The following is a 16,767-nucleotide window of genomic DNA, read 5'->3' on the forward strand; positions in this document are numbered from 1 at the left end:
TTCCTGTTTGAATTATGTCCAATTTTTTTTATTAATTTTGGTTACATTTGAAGTGCACTGCACCTATTCACAAAGATTTAAAATGATCAGTAATACAAAATGTAAACCTAAAAAAAAAAAATCATAAAGTCATTCCACATCTGTGAAATGCAGCAGTTAAGTACAATTAAATTTACAATAATTACAAGGGATAGAGAGAACATGAAATTGAAGGGAAAAATGATATTCAAGATCTAAACAACACAGCTACTGCTACACTGAAAAAATAATTTATTAAATGAATATAGTACTGGGAATAAAATGCATCATAAAAGTAAAAAAAGTAAATTCTAAATATAAATAGTGGTTTATTTAATTAACAAGAGGTTTTCTTCACCCATCCAAAACTTTACATACAATCTTCTGAAAGGCCAGATTTTGAAAGTGTATGGTTCACTTTAAAACAGACATGTACGTAGCACTATAATATCTGGAATTTAGCAAATATCATCTTGTCATTAGACTAAAAATTATATTAATTTAAATGATTGTTCTTTGTAAGCCTTTTTAAGCCTAGAATATTTTGAAATGAACAAAGAGAACAGTTTATTATATTCTTCCTATCTCCCAGGATAGTAAACACACTTCTAGTATACTTTGTGGAAAATACTCTGAGAACATGTGCATTTTGACAAAGGCTTTTAAAATTTTTGGTACTTTAGTAAGGAGCAGTTTCCTTTTTAGATCAAAAGTTGACAACAGCCACTTGATCTCTTAATCTACATAAATAGAATTTTAACAACTACATTTTAATATGTACATCAAGATACTGATAAACTTTTAGATAGTGAAGCAAACAAAACTGGAGATTGTTATTCTATTTTCCCAGTAAGTTTCCCTCAGCTTTTAGAAAGCACATGCAGTTCAATATACCAACCGGGACTTCAAAATGCTAGCAGGATTACAACACTTATTAACAGCAATATGCAAAGCAGTGGAAATAGAAAATAAACGAGTAACTTCATATAGTAAAAACGAAACAAGGCACTTTCAACAAGTATAAGCAAATCTGAAATAAACACCTTTTCATAAAGCTGACTCACAGACCCTAGCAGACTGGTATAAAAGTGAAATAGTGAAGGCACACATAATTATTTTTCTTAACTCCACTTACTAAAGAAATTCACCAATTAAACTTGGCACAAAGGAGTTTAATTATCATAAAGTGCATCACTTGGCTAAATATATTAAAAGGAAAATCAGCCTTAATACATTATAGCAACATATTCACATATACAGAAATAAAAATGCAATCCCAGGTGTCAATGTAGTTAAGGAACTTTATAGTATATATGGCTTTTTATTTTGTATTTTTTTGTATAACTCCCTATTTGCTTAGAATCTTTATTTTCAAAAGAGTATACCTTGATTAGCAAAAAGAGGTAGTATTCCGAAAGAGGACAACTCACTGCTTCTACAGGTAGAGATCTGAGATAAAGATATGTGGAAAATAAACAAGTACAACATATTATAATAAACTAGACACTTACTATAGCATTCTGATAATGAATCAGCTTTTAAAATCAAGGCTATTTTATCACTTTAGCTACATTATTATATGTTACTATAGCTCTCTGAAATAGTTTTCCTTTGGTATTATAAAGTTTTCTTTTTTTTTAAATAGCAATGACATTGCAAACAGGCAATTTTTATTTACAAATGGTAAACGTGTCAATATTTAAAACTTAATTCATCTTTACCACTGATTTAAACCACTAATGAAAATATATTATGTCAGAGATACAAAGAAGTATATATCAACCAGATAGTAACATGCATTTAATGTCCATTTAACTGATAAAATTGGCATTTTAAACACAAACACAAACACGCACACCACACACAAGAGTGCTCACACACATATTCATTTGGAGCAATATATTGGCAAAATACCAAAATAACTTATGCACATCATTTAAGAATTGAGTCTTGATAACAGAACTCTAACTAGATTTTTTTTTTTAGTGTATTAAATACAAAGGTTGGATAAAAGACAATTTAAAGCAGCAGTGAATACATTTCTATCCCAGTAACTTAAAAAATCTTTATGTAAACTTTAATACATGTGCAATCTTTCTGTTTTCTGTAAATGCTTCAGTCTTTTTTCTTTTTAAATATTTGCCACTCTATTCTAAATTTGCTCAAACATATACATGGAAGGAACTGCTTGTCATGTATTAGTCTTCTGCATTGTACGCCACTTCTGCAACTTCTATGTCCGATACAGAATTTTCAGGTTCACTAAAACTTAAGCATGGCTTATCATCAGTTCTGCAAGAAAAGAGAAAGATGTCAATGAAGAGATAAGATACATGCTATTTCACTTCGCTATTACCTTTAAAATTTTTTAATCTAATGTAGAGATTATTTAAATATTAATGGGAAAATATTTAATGGAAAAGAATATTTAAATATTTGATCAGAAATTTTATATAGATATTAATGATTTTATTTATTTATCTAACACAGAGAGAGAGAGACCACAAGTAGGGGGAGTAGGAGAGGGAGAAGCAGGCTCCCCACTGAGAAGGGAGCCCAACACGGGGCTTGATCCCAGGACCCCGGGATCATGACCCGAGCCAAAAGCAGCCGCTTAACCGACTGAGCCACCCAGGCGCTCCAAGAAGTTTTATATTTTTAAGTTGTCATTACCAGACAACACCTTTGAAGATATATTTTTAACTCTTTCAGCTCTCCCAACTACCATTTATCACTAAAAATCTAGTTTATAATGACCTTCACCAACATAAATCTGTTCTCATAATTATAGCTTAGCTGCTACCACTAAAGTATTAATAATGACTTTGGATTTATAAGTAATAAATATTCTATGTGCTTTCAAATATACTATCTTTTCATCATTCCTGTTAGGTAGGCAGGCTTGTTGCTATTACACTATCCCACTTTTTGAATGGAAAAAGAATGAGGGAGATTAATTTGTCAAGCTTTACAAAATTAAGGAATTAACTGAACGGTTAATTTAGACATATCTTCAAAGTAAGTAATAATGTTTACAGCCTAGATGACAAAGACTCATTTTTAAGGAGAGCCTACAATATCTATAGTCTTTCTTTACTTGCTCAGCAGATTCATGATAGAATAACACTGAGTTCACACAAAAAAATACTCTCTAGAGTATTATTGACTATTTCCCTCTAATTATTCAGATGATTAGGCTATAATAAACCAAATATTATTTACCTAGATTCTTCATGCAAAACATCTTGATCAACCTCAAGTGTGGAGGACTCCACCTTTGGGATGTGTCCACCTTCTGTTTCTGACATGTGCAGTGATTCTTCAGGTTCTAAAGACAATGTTCTAGAAGCAAATTAGAGCAACAAGTTATTTTCTACAAATAAAGTATGTATTGGTTTATTTTTGTGAATACATGTAACTTTAGTAGTCTTTAGCTATTCTTAATATGGCTAATAGATTGCTGACTCTGGGAGTCAACAGAGAAATTAGTACTTATGATTAATGTAAAATGGTTTTAATATCAATTCAATATATGCTGACAAGAACGTAAACTACAACTTTCATATGTGAAAAGTTGGCAGAAATGCCTAGAAACAAAGATACCATTTAAACGGGTTAAAATGAATAATGTTTATCTTGAACAGCTAGAGGCTTATATTTCTGATGTTTCCTATCCTTCAAATGTTCAACCTTCTAAATAAATTATCAAAACGCAATTTTCCCAATCTACAAAAAAGGTACACCAAGAGTCTAAGACTTTTGGAATTGGAAATTTCCTAAATCATATTAAAATGCAAAGGGCATTTAGCCCAGAGTATTAAAAGTTTAATGAGTAAGTCTAAAAATGCAAGTATCACAATACACCTGATTCTGCTCTCTAGAGTTTCTATATGAAGTTGCTTTTCATTCAGCAGTTTCTTCAGTGATTCCACCTCTTTCTGTTTTTCAAGTAGTTCTTTTTGAAAACGGTAGTTTGTCTCTTCTAAGGTTTCACAGAAAGCCTTAAAAAAAAACAAAAAATGCAAAAAAAATTAATTACTTATGCAGTATCGCCCTCAAGAGCATTTATTTGAAGAGTTAAAGAACATAATCAAAATAATATGTATGCAGCCCCAACAATTTGTTCTCTTCCCTCATCTTTTTTGGTCTCTGCTATCTTGATACTCAGTCCCCACACCTACCAGGGGGACTTCTAACTACAAGTCCCCTTTCTTGAGAATTGTTAATCAGTAAACCACGGTGCTTGAAATGAGTATGTGATAACGCTCTAGTGTAGAATTGGGGGAAAAAATGACCAAGTTTTAAGTTTTTATTCTTCATTTATTTTTGCCCAGTCCTAGATGAATATACTTTTTTGAAAAACTGTGGCTATTCATTTATATTAGCTTAGCAGTGATACTATTGTAACCACCTCCTCCATAGCACCTAAACAATGTTGGGGTTTTTTTCCACATTGCTTTCCTCTTGCTTCTGCTATTCCCATAGTCATTCAAAATTGACATTCTATCCTTCATGCCCAGAATACTAAATACTGCTGACATAAAGATTAAAACAAACAAAATCGTATTACCATAAAAAATGGTGTCATGAAAAAATGTGGTTCACTTATTTTGATGAGGCTTTCAGTGTTACTGATCAATTCTTTTAATTATTCCTAGTCATCTATCACTCCCTGTCCTGTCATTTCTGTGACTATTTTAAACCTTCACCCCTGGCAAGTCCCCTACAATGTGTTACTATTGCTAATTCCAAAACCAGCAGATGATCTTGATTCCTATACCAGAAAAAAAAAAAAAAAATCACTGACTCCCTGAATCTCATCTACCTTCACATCCTGTTCTTTTTCTCAAGAACATGTGACTCTTCAAGTTATCTTATCTACTCTTTCTCCTCTGGAAACGTGCTCAATCACATACATTTTCTCTTAAATTTTCAATCTTTCCCCCTCCTCTGGACCCTAAATTTACTGAATAAACATGAATGAAGTTGGTTAAGTAAATCCTAAAAATTTCTCCATAAAAAAAAAATAAAACATCTTCACCTCCCTCTTGATCTTGAGTCTCTCTAGCTAACTCATCTCCTTCCTTTCAAAATAAAAAAAATTATTACAAAAGGTTTTTATCACCCAAATTTAGCCCCCCATTTACTTCTAAAATCATTAAATTAGGAGTTTTGCTCTCTTTTTCTCTACTAACTATGCCCAGGCAAAGGCTAACAATGACCTTCTAGTTGTCAAATCCAAAGTATTGTTTTTCTTGACTTCACTGTGTGTCACTATTGACTTAATTAAAAAAAAAAAATAATAATGGAATCCTTTCTCATTGGCCTCCATAAAACTTCCTGGTTCACTTCTTAACTTTGACAGTTACTTTTTAGATTTCTATTTGTTCTTTGCATGTGGGCATTCATCAAAGTTTTGCCCTTGGTTATATATTCTCTTGCTCTATATGTCATCCCTGGGCAATTGCACTTACTGTTAACACTTCAGCTCTCACCTCTACTATATGCGATCATCTTCCAATGTGTTTGTTGTTGTTGTTGTTAATCTCCAGCCCTCAACCTTTCCTGAATGCATAGACATCATTCATATATCTACTGTTCCTCTTCAATTAGGTGTACCAATGGCAAGTCAAACAGCGTCCGCGAGGGAATATCTATTCTACTACCTCATCATCAAAGCCACCAAGCAGGCATCTTAGATCAGCCCATTTCCCTAATTTCTATGGCCCAAGGATAACCAAGACTTTCCACCTTTCCCTTCCCCTCATCCCCTACTGCCTCATCAATACCTCTTGTGTTTTTGTCATTTGTTCTCATTTCTACAGTCTTCAGTTCTTAACCAAACTACACCACCCGTAAACTAATTGGCTTACCTATGTTTACTTTGGCAATCTAAGTTGGCTTTCTTACAAATAGATCTGATCATGTTACCTATGATTTAATACTGCCTAAATAATAAGGCCAAATATCTTACCTTGGCAAATGAAGTACCTTATGATGTGGCAGATGCCTTTTACCCCAACTTTATAGCTTGCTGTATTTACCTTTCCTTTCCTCTGGTCCTCTGCATAACCCCATGTTCCACCCAACTGAATTACTTTCAGTTTCTCAAATATTTGTCTTTATATAGATGGAAGTATATAATACATATCATTCTGCAGCTTGCTTTTTATCTAATGACCTAAGATGAACCTTATAAACATTTCCAAGTTTTAAAATCTGGGTATATTCACATTATGAAAAAACTGAACAGTGTTCAACTATCATGCAAATAGAACCTAGGAACACAGAGAAAAACAAAATAAATGAACCACACATAACTTCCATTGGTAACAGTACGGATGACCAGACAAACTAAGGCCTCTGGCTATAAGATACCTAGCTAAAAAACCCAACTTTTAAAACAGCTATGTGGGCAAGAAATAGAGGTAAGTCTCAGGGAACAAAAACAAAGAGAAATGAAAACAAGTGCCACCAGCATGTGTACTGACATAGCTTTGGGTAGTGGGCGAAGGAGGAGTGATGAGAGTTTTCTTTTTGGTAACTTTGAACTTTAAACACCAAGAGGGAACAAGAGATGAGTCAGGCACATTTTAAAGGCTAGTGACAAGAAAAATGAGATACTCAGGAATAAAGTAAGGACTCTAAAGAGCTAAGCCATTAATAAAAGTCACTCATCAACACAGGAATACATCAAGGAAGAATGTTTGTCTCATCTTGGCCTCTACATGGGAGAGGTAAAGTCTTCCCTGAAGAATCTATAACCATGGGCTAATGCCTCATGTGGATTTTGGATTGAGTTCATACTATCACAATTAGTCAGAAATACCCAAGCTTAGAAAATAGTATAAAAAATGGTCCAGGATCAATGATACTAAAGGTATCCCTGCAGAAGCAAACAAACTTCTATGGAAGGATGTACCCTCAACTTTGGCTGTTCAGTGTTCCTGGAGACAAAGTTATAATCAAAGTAAATTTATAATTCAAAATTACAAAACACATTAGGATATCATCCACTGAAAAGAAGGATTAGATTTCCATAAACTTCAAATAGCATATTACTAGAAAAAGATTATAAAATATGAACATGTATAACGATGTGAAAATATATTTTTAAAGCCACTATTAAAAAATATCAAGTATATCTGAGATAAAACAAGAAAATGTCAAGACATGAAAAGTATAGTCAATATTATTAAGATTCCCCCCCCCCCTTTTTTTTTTTAAAGATTTTACTTACTTATCTGACAGAGAAAGGGAGAGAGCACAAGCAGGGGGAATGTCAGGGAGATGGAGAGGGAGAAGCAGGCTCCCAGCTAAGCAGGGAGACCAATGCAGGGCTCGGTCCCAGGACCCTGAGATCATGACCTGAGCTGAAGGCAGATGCTTAACCGATTGAGCCACCCAGGTGTCCCAATATTATTAAGATCTTAATGGAAGTACCAAATAGTAGAATAATCTTATCTGAAGACAACAGAGTGAACTGGAAGCTAGAACTAAGAAAATTACATAATTTATTCACTGAAGAATAAAACATAGGGAGATGGAGACAGATAACATGAAAGAAAGGTTAAGACAGATGGAAAAGGAAAATAACTTAACACATAATATTTATAAATTGAGTTCCTAAAATAGAGAACGGAGAGAATGAGGAGAAGCAATACTCAGTGAGAAAACAGCAGAACATTTTCAGAACTGATTAAATACTAGCATTTTCAGATTTGGGAAGAATAATGCATCTCAACGAAGACAAAAATAACCACCACCCACACACAAAATAGTAAAACTGCAAATGGTAAAATCAAAGAGAAGGTCTCTAAAATACTAGGAAGCGAAAACAGTTTACTAGAAGGGGACAACATGAACTGAGAATAGATGTTTCACAGCAAGGGTCTACAGCAAAGGCAGCGGGAAAGACCTCAAAGCACTGAGAAGAAGGACTATCCAGGTGGAATTCTAGACCCAGTTAAATCATACTTCAAGAATGAGAGCAAGATTAAAAAATTTCAGACATTAAAGACCTAAACATTACCAACACACATTCACTGCAACAACTATTAAACGATGTACTTTAAGAGCAGTTAACTGAGCCCCAATGGGAAGAGTGAGATGAAAAACTAGGAATGGTGGACGAAAGGAAGTGACAAGTGTGCAGGTAATTAAAGAAAGCAATGGCTCACTTTGGGGAGGCTGTAAACAACTTGGTTCTAAATTATTTGATGAGAACAATATATGGCCATTAAATAAAAGACCGTGAATACAGAGCTTAGAAGCCAAGAGTAGAGGGAAAAAGGGAAGAAAGGAAACTCATTAAGTATATAAAAGGAAGGAAAGGAGAAAAAGCAAGGTAAATAAAAGGTACAAAATAAAATGGCAGAAATAAATACACACATATTGGTAATTACTGGACACATCACAATAAACTCACCAGTTAAAAAACAGATTTTTCTGTTTGTATCAAAAACCAAAAATCTCCTTCTATGATGCTGACAAGAAACACACTTTCTTTTTTTTTTTTAAGATTATTTATTTATTTGAGAGAGAGAGAGAGAGAGAGGGAGAGCACAGAGGGAGAAGCAGACTCCCCGCTGAGCAGAGAGCCCACCCTGGGGCTCGATCCCAGCACCCTGAGATCATGACCTGAGCCAAAGGCAGACTCAACCGACTGAGCCACCCAGGCTCCCCAAGAAACACACTTTATTATTATTATTTTAAATGATTTTATTTATTCATTTGAGACACAGAGATACAGAGAAAGAAAGAGCATGAGCAGGGGGTAGAAGCAAAGGGAGAGGGAGAAGTAGACTCCCCAGTGAGCTGGGAGCTCGATGCTGGGCTTGACGTGGGACTTGATCCCAGAACCTAGAGATCATGACCCGAGCTGAAGGCAGATGCCCAACCATCTGAGCCACCCAGGCGCCCCAAGAAACACACTTTAAATATAAAGATAGAAAAATATTTCTCAGGCAACAGGCAAATCTGCTTTCTCCCCCACAAAAGGCATAGTTTTATTAATCTCAGAGCAATGCATTTCAAGTGGAAAACTTGAGGCACAAAAAGAGTCACTACCTAATAATAAAAGGAATGATTCCCTAAGGATATTTCAACTACAAAATTCCTCCCCCTAAAAAAGAATTAACAACCAACCATTATGAGTGAATTCAATATACTACTTTTGGTAAATTAAAGATATGTTAAGAGATTTTTAAAAATCATGAGAAAACAGCCTTACATCAATGTATTTTAAAATCTGTACAAATTGGCCAATTTTCTAAAAAAAAAAAATACATCAAAATTGAGCCCTAAAGAAACAATCTGAATAAACTCTATTCATTAAAGAAACTTAATCAGTTGTTAAAAATCTACCCATAAAACTACTGAACAAACTAAAGAAAATATCAGACTCAGGTTGTTTTACAGGTGAGTTCTAATGAATACTCAGGGAACGAACAATACTGATCTTATTCAAATGGTTCTGGAGCAAAGAAAAAGAGACTATTTCTCAACTTGTAACACTGGTATAATCCTGGTGCCAGATCCAATGACAATAACAGAGAGGAAAATTATATTGTAAAAATTCTAAATAAAATCATTATAATCCAAATCCAGCAATTTAAAAAAAAATGCTGAATTAATGAGTTAATCCCAGAGGTGAATGTTTTATCATTTGAGAATCTATCAGTGTGATTTACCACATATCATATTAAAAAAACCCCATATGATCATCTTTATAGACAGAAGCAAAAGTATTAATAACATACACATACCACAGCCTTTAGCAAAGTAGGAATAGAACTTCTTTAACCTAAAAAAAAGATATAAACAAACACAACCCACAACTTCCAGCTCCTTGTAGGAAACACCATATCCAATGGTGAAAAACAGAATCATTTCCTTTAAAGTCAGAACAGAGGAAAAGGATGTTTGCCATAACTGCTTTTATTTAACTCTAAAGATCCCAGGTAGCACAAAAAAATATGAAAATGGAATGAAAAGTATTAACGATTAAAAAGGAAAAACCACAATTGTTAGTATTTCAAGGGATATGATTATATATATAGAAAACCTAAAAGGATCTACAAACTAATGAGAGTTTTCACTGAAGATGTAACATATAAAATATATATAAAACAATAATGTAACGATAATAAATTAAAATATAATAGGGGCGCCTGGGTGGCTCAGTCATTGAGTGTCTGCCTTTGGCTCAGGTCATGATCTCAGAGTCCTGGGATTGAGCCCCGTATTGGGCTCCCTGATCAGCAGGGAGCCTGTTTCTCTCTCTGCCTGCCACTCCCCCTATTTGTTCTCTCTCTCTCTCTCTCTCTCGGTCAAATAAATAATAAAATCTTAAAAGAAAAAGATATAATAAAAATACCAATTGTGATTAAAAAACCCTAAAATAATAAATTCTACAGGTTTCCCTAAAAGTTTTAGGAAAAAATTTAACCTTTATTGAAGACTTTTAAAAAGGACCTAAATAAAGCAAAGACCTTATTGATAGGAAGATTCAATTCTATAATGACTCTCCTCTTCAAAATTAATCAATAAATATAATTCCAAACAAAATGCCACCAGGATCTTTCATGAAACTCACAAGTTGATTCTAAAATTCACATGGAAAAACAGTCAATTTTGAAGACGAACAAGGAAGGGAAACCTTGTCTTGCCAGATTCAAAAATTATAAAGCTACAGTAATTAATTAACACAGTATGGACTCAATAAAGAAATAGAATAATTATAATAATAAAAGCAAATAGAAATTCTGAAATTGAAAAGCACAATAGCTGAAGTGAAAAATTAACTTGAGGGGCTGAACAGCAGATCTGAAATGACAGAAAAATGAGTCAGTGAACTTGAACATAGATCAATAGAAATTATTCAGTCTGAAGAACAGAGGAAAAATGATTGAAAAGAAAATGAACAGCACTTCAGAAACACGTTAGTACAATGTGAAGTATACAAACATATGGGTAATGGGAATCCCAGAAGGAGAAGGGCAAGAGAAAAGGACTGAAAAATTATCTGAAGAAATAATGGCCAACAACTTCCTAAGTCTGATGTAGAGCATTAATCTGCGAAATCCAAGAAGCTCAATGAAGCCAAATTTTGATAAACACCTTGATATATCATAATCAAACTGCTGAAAGTCAAAGAAAAAAATCTTGAAAGTAGCAAGGGCAGAATGGCTCATCATGTCCATGGAAGCAATATAATTAAAGGCTGACTTTTCATCAGAAACAATGGAAGCCAGAAGACAGAGGAATGACACAAAGTAATGAAAGAAAAAAAACTATCAATAACTATCCTTCATAAATGAACATTCCCAGTAAACAAATACTGAGAATTTGTTGCCATCAGACCTGCCTTACAAAAAATACTAATGGAAGGAAGGCCTTGAAGCTGAAAGAATGTGATACCAGATGATAATATCAATCCACAGCAAGGAATGAAGAGGGCTGGAAATAGTAAATATATGGATAAATATAAAAGAGTTTATAACGTATTTTTCTCATTTCTTCTCTTAATTTCTTTATAAGAAAAAAGACTGTAAGGAAATAATTATTATACTGTATTACTGGGTTTATGACATAGATTTAAAATATGTAATAAATAATAGGGGTGTCTGGCTGGCTCAGTCAGTGGAGCATGTGACTCTTCATCTCAGGACCATGCTAGGCCTAGAGCTTACTTAAAAAAAAATATGTAATTATAGCAACACCAAGGAGAGGGACGAAAAAGATGTACTGGAGCTAAGTTTATAATTCCCGGGAATTAAGCATTACTCTGAAGCAGACTGTTAAGATGCATAATGTAATACCTAGAGCAACCATTAAAAAATAAAAAAGTAAAAATTTCTATAGAGGAATCAAACTGGCATACAAAAAATATTTCATACAATAGTAGTCAGTAAAGGAGTAAGAGGACCAAAACAGATGAGACAGGTAGAAATAAATTGCAAAACGGCAGATGTAAAGATGTCAGACTGAACAGAAGACCAAGACCCAACTATATGCTATATCCAAGAGACAGACCTTAGATTGAAAGACACAAACTGAAAGCAAAAAAAAAAAAAAAAAAAAGTGGGGGGGAAGATATACTATGTAAAGAGTAACCATAAGAAAGCTATAATAAACAAGACTGTGTGGTATTGGCATAAGAATAGGTAACTAGATCACTGGAAGAGAATTAAGAGTCCAGAAACAAACCCATTCCTTCGTTTATTTGATTTTTGATAAAGGTGCCAACACAATAAAGGGTATTGGCACAATTAGGTATCTATAGGAACTTAAGACCCTTACCTCATACCTTATAAATATCTGTCAGGTCAGGATAGATTACAGACTTAATATAAGAGCTGAAACTACAAAACTTCTAGAAAAAAAATGAAGCAGAAAACTTTTGTGACCCTGTGTTAGGTAAAGAGTTTTTTGTTTTTTTTTTTAAAGTAGGTTCCACGGCCAACATGGAAATTGAACTCATGAGCCTGAAATCAAGAGTTGGATGCTCTACCGACTGAGATAGCCAGGCACCCCTGGGTAAAGAGTTCTTAATGATACAACACCATAAGCCATAAAAAAAGTGATAAAATGAACTTCATTAAAATTAAAGACATTAGTACTTTAAAAGACATCATTAAGAAGATGAAAAGACACATACAGATCAGGAGAAAATATTTGCAAATCAGATATCTTTGATAAAGGGCTTCTATTCAAAATAAAGAAGTTTTACAACTCAATAAAACAGCCAAACAAAAAAAAAGGGGGGGGGGGGCAAAAGACTTAAACAGACAATTCATCAAACATATAAATGGCTAAAAGACACATGAAAAAGTGATCAACAAATTTTAAAAAAGTGACCAACATAAAAAATTAGGGAAATGCAAATTAAAACTATAGTACAATACCACTACACACCCATAAGAATGACTACACTCCAAAGACAGATAAATCACACTTATGAGGACATGGATAAACTGGAACTCTCAAACACTAGTGGTGGGAATGTAAAACGGTAGAGCTACTTCAAAAACAGTTTGTAAGTTTCTTTAAAAAGTTAAACATAATTTGCCATATAAGCAAATGTTCCATTTCTAGGGATCAGTCCAAGAGAAATGAAGACAAATGTCAACACAAAGCCTCTATGAGATTGTTCACAGCAGCATTATTCAAAATAGCACAAAAGTGGAGACTATTCAAATGTCCAACTGGTGACTAGATAAACAAAATGTGTATATGCATACAATGAAAAACCATGCAGCAACAAAAAATATTGCTATATATTCTATATATTCATAGAAGCTATATCATGGTTGACCCTCAAAAACATGATGCTAAGTGAAAGAATGTATATGTAAAGATTATATACTGTATATGTTATGCATACTGCATTTGTAAAATATTATGTATATTGAATACTGACCACACACACACACACGACTCTATTTACATAAAATGTACAGAAAAGGCAAATTTGTAGAAACTGAAAGCAGATCAGTAGTTGTCTGGAGCTGGGAGTGTTGGACTGATAGTGAAATGGCTTGTAGGAATTTTTTTCAAGGGAATTTCTAAAACTGAATTATGGTGATGGTGGCATAGTTCTATAAATTTACTAAAAATTATTAAATTAGGGCTCCTGGGTGGCTCAGTCGTTAAGCGTCTGCCTTCGGCTCAGGTCATGATCCCAGGGTCCTGGGATCGAGTCCCACATCGGGCTCCCTGCTCTGCGGGAAGCCTGCTTCTCCCTCTCCCACTCGCCCTGCTTGTGTTCCTGCTCTCGCTATGTCTCTGTCAAAAAAATAAATAAAATCTTTAAAAAAAAATTATTAAATTATACATTTACAATGGAATACCAAATAGCTAACTTTATGGATGAAATTTTTACTTCAATAAAGCTATTTCCAAAAAGCTATGGCATTCACTCTAATAGAAAGAACAGATTCAGTTTAACTGAATACATTACAAATCTACCGATTAAATCTGTTCCATTTAAAGATTTTATTTTTATTTATTTATTCATGAGAGACAGAGAGAGAGAGAGAGAGAGAGAGAGAGGCAGAGGGAGAAGCAGGCTCCCAAGGAGCAGGGAGCCCGATATGGGACTCGATCCCAGGACCCTGGGATCATGACCCGAGCTGAAGGCAGACGCTCAACCATCTGAGCCACCCAGGCGCCCAAATCTGTTCCATTTAAATGCCATTGAACATTAGGGGAAAAAAACTTGCATAAAATCCTACCTAATCTATTATTACCAAATCTGTTTTGTGAATCTAGCCAATTGCTTCGAGAAATAGGCCACTCTAACACATCAATTAGCGTAATTTGAGGAGCATCAAGCTTGAGTTGAATTGGTAACAAGACAATAACTTCTACTTCTGAAGGTACATTTTAATTGATTTTAATTGTAGGTTCTTTACTTTGATATTTAGATGGAAGAAAACTCAGCATACAAATAGCATTTTTAAATGTAGTAAAATAAATTTCTGTATGATTTTTTTCAAATAGTAAAAATAAGGAGGAAAAGAAATGCAAGACTTAATTTTAGAGCTTCATTGATGGCATGACATGTATGAACTTTCATTTTTTTCACTGAACTAGGTTCATGTATTTCAATGAAAGACACCTTTGACTCAAACATTAAAAGCTTTCTGTGTAAAACTATGATGGTGTGAAATTATAATATTTTGCTGTTTGCTATCCCATTCAAGAAACAATGTAGTTATTGTACTGTGTTATTTGTTCCCCTTTCCATGTGATATATAATACAGCACTTACCCTGCTTTCTTCTAGGCTATCAAATGGGCCTGGTGGATCATCCAGACAAAGAAATTCTCTCACTGCAAGGCTTTTCAAAGGGAAAAAAAAAAAAAATAAGCTGGGGTACAAATAAGTTTACAAAAGACAGAAAGCAAAAGTTACTTTGAAGATATACAGTGTTTTAAGCAAGTTGGTTTTGGGGATATACCAAAAGCAGCAAGTTGGTTTATGTGTTTTCACACAACCAACCAAATACAAATATAAAATCTATGGAAGATACAAAGATTTTAAGCCATTTTCTAAGATCTTATGAACATAGAGACTGTAAATTCATACTGCAGGAGATAAAATGTAAGTCAGAATAATGGTATAGGAAACCAACCTAAATGATGAATAGAAGCAGTATTACTTCCAAAATTATTAAACTAATCTAAAAATGTCATTATCTTGTTATGAAGAAATACCATTTCTTTTTTTTTTTTTTTTAAAGATTTTATTGATTTATTCATGAGAGACAGAGAGAGAGAGAGAGAAGCAGAGGGAGAAGCAGGCTCCCAAGGAGCAGGGAGCCTGATGCGGGACTCGATCCCAGGACTCTGGGATCATGACCTGAGCCGAAGGCAGACGCTTAACCGTCTGAGCCACCCAGGCGCCCCCAAGAAATACCATTTCTAATTTATACTTTATTTGTTTCATTGTCAGGAGATGCTTCTAAAGTAACTGAAAAGTATTTACTCTGAAACAAGTTAAAGATTTTTCTTGCAATCATGTTTATTACAGTAATTTATATAAAAATTTTCCCTGAAGAGTTTAAGAGAAAAAAATACTGAACAACTCATTTCTGAATTACCATAAATTTCAAAATAATGAAATACAGTTGACCCTTCAACCACACAGGGGTTAGGGGTGCTGACCCCCTGTGTAGCTGAAAATCTGCATATAACTTTTGACTCTTCAAAAGTTAACTACTAATAGCCTACTGTTGACTGGAAGCCTTCTCCGTAACATAAATGGTCAATTAACCCATATATTGTATATTATATACTGCATTTTTACAATAAAGTAAGCTAGAGAAAGGAAAATGTTATTTAGAAAATCATAAGGAAAATACATTTATAGTATTATGCTGTAAAAAATCTGTGTATGAGAGGATCTATGCAGTTCAAACCTGTGTTGTTCAAGGGAGCAACTGTAATATGGTATTGTTATCTTTGGCAATTATCAGAAATAGGTTAAAACAGTAGAAAACTTAACTTCCTTGTTACAAAAATACTCACCTTTCTAAAAGCAATTTTGGACTGAGAGGCAACTCTGTGTACATGTTAGAACAAACATGGAGACTTAAAATTTTTAGGTATAAAAGGATAAAAATATGATATTTTGATATACTGTATAGATGTCAACCTATGCTGAAAAGGGGATGTACATTGGGGTTCATACTGGGTCAGATGGGTTGATGATGACAGGGGATGGTCCTGAAGAGACAAATGGGTGGAATATACATTGAAGCCTTTCAAAAGTAAAAATAATGTGAATTAGTATAGAGAGTGGTGTTAAGAAATTAATCCAGAAGATCGCAAAGACAGAACAAAGAGGAGTAAATCTGTGGACGATAAAATCTTGACAATACAGGTAATAAAGGACACAGATTCAGGGAAACTGAGAAAAAACCTGAGTATTCATAATCATGAAATAATAGAGATGGAAAGGATCTTAAATGTGATCTAGCTGCTTTTTAAAAAATGTGATCCATAGTATGCTTTTTATCCTTTTCATGTGTTCAGCCAAGAGTATACCTAAACAACTCCAGGAATAGGGAACGTTCCACCTCTTAGAATAAACCATCTTATGTTTGAAAAATACTAAAAATTAGAGAATTATTTCTTCTAGTGAGCTGAAATTTTTCTCCCTGCAGCTTCCACTCATGAATCTTAGTTCTGCTTTTGAGCCATTCAGGGCAAATCTAAGTCCTTTTTCACATGATAACCCTAA

The 16,767-nt window shown here is 33.9% G+C and overlaps 1 protein-coding gene across 2 annotated transcripts in view; it reads right to left on the reverse strand.

Moving 5' to 3' along the window:
- Positions 1-290: 290 nt before the first annotated feature.
- The window catches only part of SNX16 (sorting nexin 16), a 40,785-nt gene continuing 24,308 nt past the window's right edge, over positions 291-16,767 (reverse strand). For both annotated transcript variants that reach the window (XM_021688191.2, XM_044914243.1), the window contains 4 exons: positions 14,794-14,863; positions 3,883-4,019; positions 3,241-3,360; positions 291-2,310 (listed from right to left, as the gene is read on the reverse strand). In XM_021688191.2, the coding sequence (XP_021543866.1) occupies positions 2,217-2,310; positions 3,241-3,360; positions 3,883-4,019; positions 14,794-14,863 (421 nt within the window). In that variant the 3' untranslated portion in view covers positions 291-2,216. The remainder of the gene's footprint in view (positions 2,311-3,240; positions 3,361-3,882; positions 4,020-14,793; positions 14,864-16,767) is intronic.

Source organism: Neomonachus schauinslandi, chromosome 4, assembly GCF_002201575.2.
Source record: "Neomonachus schauinslandi chromosome 4, ASM220157v2, whole genome shotgun sequence".
NCBI classification, from domain to species: domain Eukaryota; kingdom Metazoa; phylum Chordata; class Mammalia; order Carnivora; family Phocidae; genus Neomonachus; species Neomonachus schauinslandi.